The following is an 11,146-nucleotide window of genomic DNA, read 5'->3' on the forward strand; positions in this document are numbered from 1 at the left end:
CAGCATATTCAGTGTGGTATGGATGTTGTAGTTTTTTGCATAATGCTGGTTGTAGTTTTTTTTTTTTTTTTTTTTGCTGATGCCCCGTATGGACCACTGCTCAAAGAAACATGTGTGAAGGTGGTCAGAATGAGGATGTGTCTCCCTGTAGAGCAGGTTCCTCCATGAAGAATGGATCAGCTGTGCAGACAATCACGAGTGTCCTCTCCTAGACATTCTGGGTAATTCTCCTAAACGGACGTCACTCACTCTGGAACATTGACTTAATTCTTGATAAGGGTGAGACATCACTAGAATCAGTGAGACCATTGTGAAACAGGACTCCGTATATTGCACACCCAGATCAGGGGTATTGCTAGGTTATTTTCTCATTTTATCTTGATTTCAAATGTATGTTGGCTGCTAATCTAACGGGCAGTGTGATAACTCGTGTGGTCATCATTAGTTTGGAGATCAGACGTAACCCCCCCTTAACCTTGAACACGGAAATCCTACCAAGATACCTCAGATGTGATGAAGAAAATGAAAAGACTTCATCATTATTAATCTGATCTCAAACGTAAGACAGGAGGTGGATCTCCGTGTGCCGACCAACGTCCAACCCAGCACAGAGCCCTGTGGTCACCTCTAGACACCTTCTCCTTTACAACCATGTTTTTGTCTCTTGTAGGCACAATTTCCTGCTAATGTGACCAAGTTAATAGACGAGCAATAACATAACTCTTAACGCTTTCTCCTTCATGAATATCAATAAAACAAAATCTGACGACACGGACCCACTTTGTCCCCTAATATGGTATATTTTTATAGTTCTTGATGCAAAGGTCAGTACACTAGACTCTAGAGTTACAGAACTTTAAAACTAAAATAGCAACTGCAGAGATGGAAAAAGGGAGCACCAGTTTAATCGCTGCTTTAATAATGAGTGTAGTGATGATCAGAATCCTGGTCAATGTGGACTAAAGTTACTACAGTGCTTGTGACAGTATTATATCAAAAGCAACACAATGTGTACAAAGAATGACACAGAATTCTCAGCTTTTCTTGCTGTTTTTCCTTATGTTTGTGTGTGCGCGTGTGTGTGTGTGTGCGCGTGTGTGTGTGCGCGCGTGTGTGCGCGCGAATCAGTAAAATTTCAAAAATACATACTATACCATGTGTACTCCATCCTTAAATTTAAAAAATGACAACTAGTCATGGTATTACTCATGGAATTGCTGTTCAAACCTGATGGCTGGATTTCTTTTCTCATTTTTAAATACCAATTTGTTTATACTGATTATATTTTGCCTATTTATGTTCACAACTTCAATTTCCTATTTGTTTTATAGTTTGTACAGAATTTTTGATTGTAAAAGGTACATCTTTACCTACTTTTTTAATTGCTGATTTCTATCTATGTTATTAACCTGTGTCATTACCACCTGATTAGCTCTTGGTTTTGTATGGGTGTGGTAGAATGGTGTACTATTGATTTTACATGGGTCCAGGTCACTGCATCCTTTAAACATGTTCATGTCATCAAAACATAACCCTTTTACACAGTAGAGGAAATGAAATTTAAAGTCTTTGAATAAAAAAAATATTATATTCTAACCTTGTTTCTGTCCGTTTTGTTAAAGTGATAAGTTCAAAGACTTGTTCTGAATAAAGAAACGAGCAGGTTTCCTAGTGAATGGCTTCAGGTCTTCAGGTGCTGTAGACTCTTGAGGCCTCCCGGGCCCCTGACCTCTGGCAGACCGCCTGTCTTGCTCTGTAGAACTTGAAGAATATGGAATAAGGTGACATCGTGAGAAATGGTGGATGACTCACTGTCGCCTTGACATCCTGAGTGATACAGCGTGTCCTGCGATGCACAAAACACACAAACACGCCATCAGGGGAGCTGAGGTGGATGTGGGACTTCAGACGTGTGTCTGTCCTCGAGCCCAGAGCTGCTACCTTGTCTCTCACTCTGAAGCGTCCTGCTCCTGTCCAACAGACGCTGCATGCGGCAGAGATCTCCCTCCCTACATCACAACTGCGACTCCTACATCATGACGATATGAAGGCAGCATGGCTGTGTGAAGCTCTGATGTTGTCCTTAAACGTGCTCTTTATAGAGTCTAGAAGGGTATAACAGTGCAAGCTGAGCTCACAGCTACCTTAACGATGCTTTTGTTATGCATGTATTGTATTGTGGAAGGCAGGCGTTTCATTTCAAACCTAACGCTGTTTTTTTCAGCCAAATCGCTCGCACTGAAATATAATTGTATAAATTAAGCCTCTTCAAACCATACGTTTTGCCTTTTTGAAAGGAGAAAATAATACTGCATGTGCATGTACATCTGCTATTTCAGGAAGGAGGTGAAGAGTTTCAGGATCCTCGAGGAGTCCTGTCATTTAGCGTTAAACACTCTAAATACATAGCGCAGTGCATCTTTAGTGCCCCGGGCTTTTCAAGAACGGCATTGTTTCACAATCTGATGCATTCCTGGTTGCCATGGATGCTCACATTTTCCAACGAGTCGCAAAAGCCACTGTGCACGAGACAGACATGAACGATATTTGGGAAGAAAATGGACCCACCTTCAGCCTAAAAATAGCTACCTAAAAACATTTGACTGAACAACGGCTCCATCTGAAATAACATGGGGAGGCTGTGCAAGATTGGAAAACACATTTTCATTTGACCCTAAAATGGTTCAGTACCTTTATAGTAGAACCAATCATTATCAGTGCATGAACAAGGGATTGTAACCACATTGTCTCACAGGCTTTTGTGTCCTTTCTCAGTGGCTGTTTTTATCACAAGAATATGACATTTTTATTTAAAGCATACAATGAAGAAGACAGACATGTTACTGTTGTGGTACGACTTTCAAAGCCTATGGAAATAAACAGCTTCTTACCAACGAAATGTTCGCATTTGAACAGCCCGCAGGAATGTCTCCTAGCTTCCTGTGAAACACACGATCATCCGCTTGTCCCAGTTTTCTGCGGCGTCCCGCTCCTTCTCGCAGTGCGCTGTGAACACGGCTACACTGCGCTTGCTTCTGCGCCTGTAATGGAGGGAAGAACCCGCTGTAGTCTTCACACGACAGGCCCGTGCTCTTAGCCAGCGGGCTCCAGAGGAAGTTCTGTTTCACACGGCCACCTTGCACCTGCTCCCCCCCGGTGGCTCTCAGAATCACGGGCCTGGTCGGGACCCCTGTCGGACCACTGCTGGGTGACTGGCAGTCCAACCCGGCCAGCCGAGCGGGACACTGCTCCAGCCTCCCGCCCAAAGCCCATTTCCATGTACATGGTGATTCAGGAGGCCTCGCTTCGTGCTTCAGCGACGCCAGTCCTTTACATCGCCACGGAACCGCCTCCTCGGTCACCTGAACGCGATACGCAGCGGGAGCCCATCGTATCGACGGAAGACTCCGCTTCAGATCTGAAATGCGAATTTGCGCAGGACCGAGACCATAACTGATATTTCGTTTATGGACCATCGAGTCAGTGATATTGTTGGCGTTTGTTGGGACACTGGCTTTGTCAGGAACGGTGTGGCTCAGAGACCCCGGGTCTGTCTGGAGGGCATCAGATTTAGCAGCAGGAACATTATCATGAGACACTTCCAGGCTTGGGCTCGGTTCTCCTCCCACATCCCTCTCCTCTGGGTCAAAGCTCAAAAGGTCACTCAATAAATGATGGGACACCACAATGTTCTCCTCATCCAAATATCTGCATTTCTGCATTACTTGCTGTTTAACCTTATGGCACCCACAAAACATATCATCTGTAATAAATAAAAGAGGAGTCATGGTTACTGAGAGTGAAAGGAATTACTTTAATCTTTCTGTGGAGCCTGATTAAGTGCTGTGGTGTCTGTCAAAGTGCTTGAATACGAATAAGTTCATTAAACCTCTGTGTCATGGGAAAGAACAGATCTGAACTAAATCATTTACATTCAAGACATTCTGTGATTAAATGTTACCATGGGAGCAGGTATCACTGCCTATTGACAACAATTAAAAGTCTCCCAGCTCAGTCTAACTTATTACAGTCATCGAACTTACTTCTCCCTGATTTAAAAACAACAAACAAAAACAGAAAAAATCTTTTTTGGGTAAATATTCTGGGTAACGTTCATGTTCTTTTTTTAATACGGACTGGTGTCCATTGAAGCTATCCATCAGCGCTCTCTGTCCCTCCTGTTCATGGTCTGATGGATCTGTGTGTGTGTGTGTGTGTGTGTGAGAGAGAGAGAGAGAGAGACAGATTCTGCATTAGGGAGACCTACACCTTGTTAGGATGATGATTAATCATAGGCCGTGGCCGTAAATGTCAGACCTAAAGCTGATGTGGTCTGCCTCTGATCAATGACTCTCTCTCTGGCTTTCTCTGACATGGAGGAACAGAGCGCCAGTCATTACTCCAAAATACCACTCACTAAGGCAGACTCAAAGACGCCTTGGGAGTGCTTTACTTCACATATTTATACGGGTTTTTTCTTTTTTTTTGGCCTGTAGAGGGAAATAAAACTTTGACAAAAAAGGTATTACAAATAGGACACCAAACACACAGCTAGATGCTGTAGGATTTAGTCCCGTGTGTTGAATCCTCAGGATAGTATAGATATTATAGGTATATACTATAGGTATCACTATAGATATCACTATAGGTATCACTATAGATATCACTATAGGTATCACTATAGATATCACTATAGGTATCACTATAGGTATCACTATAGATATCACTAGGTATCACTATAAATATCACTATAGGTATCACTATAGATATCACTATAGGTATCACTATAGATATCACTATAGGTATCACTATAGATATCACTATAGGTATCACTATAGGTATCACTATAGATATCACTATAGGTATCACTATAGGTATCACTATAGATATCACTATAGGTATCACTATAGATATCACTATAGGTATCACTATAGGTATCACTAGGTATCACTATAGATATCACCAAATAAGCTTCACAGCTTGTGTCTCCGTGTGACTAGAAGCCTGAGCACAACCTTCAACCTCCCCGTGCACCACGCACCCCTACTCATGTGGACTCGTACGGGGGATCCGGCCCCACTCTTGTGCTGTTCCCAGGTCGGACTTCGTCACGGCATCAGGTAAAGGAACGGTGTGATTACATGGGAGGAGGGCACCGTAGTGCACGCCACACCGTGAAGAACCGACCACGTGGTCCATGACCATCTCCCCTGCCGCTGGAACTGAACGATGTTGAAGAAGTAGAGTGTGGAGGAAACGCCTGCTTACGACTTGCGAGATGCTTTTACGATACGTATTGGTTAACATATTGATTTTCCTTCTCCGTTATTTTGTTCCTTTCACTCAGGCTCGATACAGATGCAGGCTTTCATTTTAGCGTCCTCACCATTACCAGAGTGAAGTGGGACAGGAGTGAATAGGTTGGATTGCTCACCCGTCGGTCCGTTATCGTAGCCATCCCAAGCCTCCAGGAGATGTTTCTTTTCAGGCTTCCTGTTGGCACATCAGCAACAGAAATGTGAAAAGACCTACTCGCTCCGAACATGTTCACTAGAGCGGTGATTCAAGCCCTTTCCGAATGCCATGTAAGATTTCTATGATGGTATGAGAGTATTTTCGTTACAGAGTATGAAAGTTTGTCGTTTAATTGGCTGACTTGGAGTAACTCACCAAATACGTTCTCGTCACTACCATTACTGGAATAGGTTTGTTCTCTAAAGTCCATTTTATGGCTGTCTCACACCACAGGTTAGTTTTACTGGATGGAATGACATCTTGTGTTTTGTTGAAACAGTTGTTTCTGTAATACTGGAATACTGTTACTGGTGTAAAACCCTCAGGTGTATCAGCTTGCCCCTGTGAGGGGGCCGCCCTGCTGGCTAAACGGGGGAGCGGGACAACCACTGTGTTCAGTTGGGTTGCTGTTGTCTGGTAGCTACTGTTTTGGTAACAGCCATGACAAAGGCTGCCTGACTGCGTGTAAACGGGGTTTAGGCCACGAACACTGGCAGTATGTTGTAAAATAAAGCAAGGCTCCACATCTAAGAGACTCTGTGAGGGAAATTGGCCATTTCTGCACAGCTCATCAAACCTCTCAAAGGGAAATGGAGGCACTTGAGAGCGTCTGTCCAACGAATCCTGAAATGTCCGTAATTATTGCAGTGACCCATTATCTCTGATCAGATCAGCCCTAGAGATGACTCTGATGTGCCAACATCCCACTGAATGGCTTTATTTATGATATCCATGGTAATAACCCTTGTCAAAAGAATTGGCAAGTTATTTCCCCCCTTCTCTGTTCTGCTTTCTGTTCTGTATATTACGGAAACACTGTTATCATGGTTTGCCTATGGCATCCCAACCCTTTATTCTCTGATGGCTTTGAGACAGAATCAGAGAGAGATGAGGGCAGATTCAGCCACTGAACTCATCAAGAGCTTTTGGGAGCATCTGCGAAATAGTCCCACAGAGCACAAATCAGACAAGACTCCTGCCTGGTGGCCACTCTTCATTATTCCCCGTTTTCTGATGTCAGAGCAGCTGTCAGCCGCCCTCAGCCACGCGCTCCTCCCCGCTGCTCACCGTCCGAGCCCAGAACCCATTTCGGCCCGGTGAAAGAGCGGGCTAACTTTAGTTCGAATTACGTGAAATCCCTCGAACGAAATTTCCCCTAAAGTGTCGTTTGGATTCTTAAAGAAACCAATCAGTTGTGTATCTCATGAGGAGAACGTTAAAAATACAACAATACTAAATAACCAAACATACCTGTTTTTCTTTGGTTTGTTTTCAGCAGAAACCATTTTCCATCGTCTCCCACGGCAACTCTTTTAAACAGTTGCAGGGCTTAATATCCGTGTGCGGCAAGTTGTATTCTCACTGATCTCACGCCTGGTGACTCACTGGCAGATTGAGGCGGCAGTAAGGAGGGATGAGATAATGGGTCACTGGTTGCAAGAGGTTGGTCGGATCCGCCAGAAACACGCAGAGCAGGTTCTACCTGTACCCTGAGACGACAATGTCTTCATCCTTTCTAGGGCGAGTGAAGGCCTAGGTGTGTATGTCAAGGTATGTCTGCTCTTTTTGATAGCAAAGTCAACATTTTGTGCTCTAGATTTGCATTCTGGCACATCTTTTTATTTCGTACACATCACAGTGCTCTACAGCTTGCTAGAAACCTAAAGAAATTTTAATAGAAATATAGTTTGATGTTTTAAAATTCATTCATGCATCAACAATCAAAAGAACCACCTAAGCACAGAGACGTGAGTAAATTGGACTTGACGCCTCTCTAATTCCCAGTTATGAAGGAATGTTTGAAGGGCTATGCTGTGCTAATCTCAGATTCCTGATATGAAGACAGCATGCAAATGCATTTCCCACCGCTCACAGGATGCATTTTCATCCACATATGCAAAAGGTCTGAACAAATCATACCCATGCTGCAAGATGCTGAATTTGTCAGTTATTATTAAACATTTTTACATGAGTACAACCTTATACAAAAAACAAAAATACAAAATGAAGCCCTTTACCCATAACTATATTTTACACAATTTATATATTTTAGTTATCAATAAAAAAAAAGATTTTAAAAGATCAATGGAAATCAATGGTGTATATATATAGAAAAAAACAAAGTTATGAAGAATAAAAAATGAACAAAAGTAAAAATGTTATCCTTGCTTTGTCAACACGCACAAAACTCACCAGCAGTGATTTGGGGTTGTTTGAAAAAGGTGGACAAAAGAACACCCAAAAGCCTCCAGAAAGGTGCGCACACATTGTGATCACAGAAATGAAGATTTGTGTTTTTCACAGTGACCCAGAGTGGTGATTGCATTTCTTTAATAGCTAAATTAATCACTTCAAGATAATATGTCAAAAGACATTTTGTATATTTTAAAGCATTAACGTACTTTTGAACGTTTTTGATCCATATGCTATCATACATGTATGCAGGCATTTACAAGGTCCTTCAAAATAAAAGTCACAATAATGGTGGACTCTAATATACGTGCCTGTGTGAATAATCTCAATTTTCTGCCTGTTGCTCTGACGTCCGACCTGAAGAAGACCCTGGAAATCAGATGCTGGCTCACCTGAGACCATCAGCAATGGAACCTCTGCGATTTCCATATTGGATGGCATTGGATTGGATGACTGGATTGGATTGGACTTGCTGTCCCATCTGGACACCACAGGCAGTACTGTGAGAATCATATTTCTTTGACTTCTCAAGTGCATTCAGCACCATGCAGTCTGGGCTACCTGGGGAGAAGCTTCAGCTAATGCAGATGGATAATGGACTACTTGACTGGTCGGCCCGTTTGTGAGGGTGAAGTGATTTGATTACACGGCCATCGTGAGGTGTATCGGGAAGGGCCAGGATGGTGAATATAGGAAACTGGTGAGGGACTTTGTACTGGTGTAAACTGGTGAGGAACTTTGTACTTGTGTAAACTGGTGAGGAACTTTGTACTTGTGTAAACTGGTGAAGGACTTTGTACTTGTGTAAACTGGTGAAGGACTTTGTACTTGTGTAAACTGGTGAAGGACTTTGTACTTGTGTAAACTGGTGAAGGACTTTGTACTTGTGTAAACTGGTGAGGAACTTTGTACTTGTGTAAACTGGTGAAGGACTTTGTACTTGTGTAAACTGGTGAAGGACTTTGTACTTGTGTAAACTGGTGAAGGACTTTGTACTTGTGTAAACTGGTGAGGAACTTTGTACTTGTGTAAACTGGTGAAGGAACTTTGTACTTGTGTAAACTGGTGAGGAACTTTGTACTTGTGTAAACTGGTGAGGAACTTTGTACTTGTGTAAACGGGTGAAGGACTTTGTACTTGTGTAAACTGGTGAAGGACTTTGTACTTGTGTAAACTGGTGAAGGACTTTGTACTTGTGTAAACTGGTGAGGAACTTTGTACTTGTGTAAACTGGTGAGGAACTTTGTACTTGTGTAAACTGGTGAGGAACTTTGTACTTGTGTAAACTGGTGAGGAACTTTGTACTTGTGTAAACTGGTGAAGGACTTTGTACTTGTGTAAACTGGTGAAGGACTTTGTACTTGTGTAAACTGGTGAAGGACTTTGTACTTGTGTAAACTGGTGAGGAACTTTGTACTTGTGTAAACGGGTGAAGGACTTTGTACTTGTGTAAACTGGTGAAGGACTTTGTACTTGTGTAAACTGGTGAAGGACTTTGTACTTGTGTAAACTGGTGAGGAACTTTGTACTTGTGTAAACTGGTGAGGAACTTTGTACTTGTGTAAACTGGTGAGGAACTTTGTACTTGTGTAAACTGGTGAGGAACTTTGTACTTGTGTAAACTGGTGAAGGACTTTGTACTTGTGTAAACTGGTGAAGGACTTTGTACTTGTGTAAACTGGTGAAGGACTTTGTACTTGTGTAAACTGGTGAGGAACTTTGTACTTGTGTAAACTGGTGAGGAACTTTGTACTTGTGTAAACTGGTGAGGAACTTTGTACTTGTGTAAACTGGTGAGGAACTTTGTACTTGTGTAAACTGGTGAAGGACTTTGTACTTGTGTAAACTGGTGAAGGACTTTGTACTTGTGTAAACTGAAAGACACACTAGAGATCTAAAACGTGAAGTTTTCAAGAAAGGACAGAGCTACTGGTCCCGAGGTCATTTTGGGGTGTTGACAAAAGTCCTGCGGGCATTTTACCATTCTTTTGTTGCCAGTGCTGGGGTAACAGTATCAACAACAGAGCTCACACCAAACTGGTAGCGATGGCTCAACCTGTAGTAAGAGTCAAACTGGACACTCTGGAGGTCATAGCTCAACAGACTCTCAATACACGTCTCACCATTACAGACAATACATCCCATCCCCTGCATAAAATGGTGGAGACAGAATCACATTCAGTGGCAGACTGATACAGCTGTGCGGCACTAAAGAATGACACGTCACATCTTACCTATCCGCTGCAATAAGACTACACAAGTAGTCTATTTTCTGCAGGGACACCATCGATCCCCAGGTCTCTGTGCTGTGCTGAGCTACACTAAACAGGTCCATGTTTACAGTGCGTTAATGCACTCTGGTATACACTGTGTTTCGATACCTAATATTGTGATACCGTCACTTTCATTTTGCACTTTAGAGTGAGTACTGTGATCACTCCTGTTCTTGTTAACAATCTTCTGACAGTCTGCTGCCTCATCACAGCATTAGTGCAATACACGCTAATGCTGTTTATACATGTATATAGATACACGGCTCACTTGTAATTTCATGTGTATGCAGTACTACCATGACATCTGCCTTCTGTTTTAGGCTAACCAAACCTCATTTCAGGGAAACTTGTTAATGGTTTATTACTGGCCATATATTTGACTTTTGGTAACAGACGGATTGTCCATTTTAATAACAAATACAAACAGAACAAATGACATAAACAGTGATTATTTTTCCAGATTAGCACAATATCTCATTTATCTAATATAGGCACATGTAATGTTTAATCTGTAAACCCAGCGAATAATGTTTGTGATTAATTCAGTTTCTAGTCTGAAGTTTCACAGTGAGGTGATAAAAAAAAGAAAAGAAAGCATTAAAGTTTGAACAGCCATGTGACCTATGACCTTTGAATGTAAATTAGACTACCTCAACATTTTGGTCAGGAAGAAAAAGGGTTATTTCTAGTGCTGTCAATTCCAGGTGCCGCGATTAAAAGTCCTCACCAGGATTTTGCTCAAGCTTGCTAGATTTTCTAATTAGCAATCCAGGTAAAATTTGTGGAATCAACACAATCCAGGAAGCCTGAGCAAAATCCTGGTGAGTACTTTTAATTGCGGCACCTGGAATTGACAGCACTAGTTATTTCAAATTATTATATGAATATAGAAAAAACCCAACTGCTCAATTTAAAACTGGATGTCTAGCCGTCAAGCCTCTGTAGATGCTTCCAATATCAGTTCCTTCAACTTGTGTACAATGTGCTGTTATTGCAGGCAGGGTAAAATAAATGAATTATGAGTTTGACTGTATTTTGCAGGGACAATGTATTTATTTCTTTCTTTCAAAAAAGGAATTGGACTTAAAAGCATTTTACCCTGAAACGAGTAGCAGACTCAAAGTGAAAACATAATTACTCAAGGACCAGGAACAGGTCATTTTTGA

The 11,146-nt window shown here is 42.0% G+C and overlaps 1 protein-coding gene across 1 annotated transcript; it reads right to left on the reverse strand.

Annotated features, from left to right (window-relative positions):
• Window positions 1–89: 89 nt before the first annotated feature.
• Window positions 90–6,891, reverse strand: LOC143489458 (uncharacterized). The gene is made up of 4 exons (XM_076988507.1): window positions 6,766–6,891; window positions 5,435–5,493; window positions 2,892–3,041; window positions 90–1,846 (listed from the first exon to the last, which is right to left on the reverse strand). Exons 2-4 carry the CDS (start codon window positions 5,456–5,458, stop codon window positions 1,682–1,684), a joined length of 339 nt encoding a protein of 112 aa, XP_076844622.1. The 5' UTR covers window positions 5,459–5,493; window positions 6,766–6,891; the 3' UTR covers window positions 90–1,681.
• Window positions 6,892–11,146: the final 4,255 nt, after the last annotated feature.

Source organism: Brachyhypopomus gauderio, unplaced genomic scaffold (genome assembly GCF_052324685.1).
Source record: "Brachyhypopomus gauderio isolate BG-103 unplaced genomic scaffold, BGAUD_0.2 sc62, whole genome shotgun sequence".
In the NCBI taxonomy this organism is placed as follows: domain Eukaryota; kingdom Metazoa; phylum Chordata; class Actinopteri; order Gymnotiformes; family Hypopomidae; genus Brachyhypopomus; species Brachyhypopomus gauderio.

Bases quoted from the DNA above. Each gene is read 5' to 3' on its own strand.
- LOC143489458 (XM_076988507.1), bottom strand. From the start codon at position 5,458: ATGGCTACGATAACGGACCGACGG. The intron at 3,042-5,434 runs GTGAGCAATCCA...CCTCCATTACAG, and splicing joins CTACGATAACGGACCGACGG to GCGCAGAAGCAAGCGCAGTG. The intron at 1,847-2,891 runs GTAAGAAGCTGT...TGTGCATCGCAG, and splicing joins CAAATGCGAACATTTCGTTG to GACACGCTGTATCACTCAGG.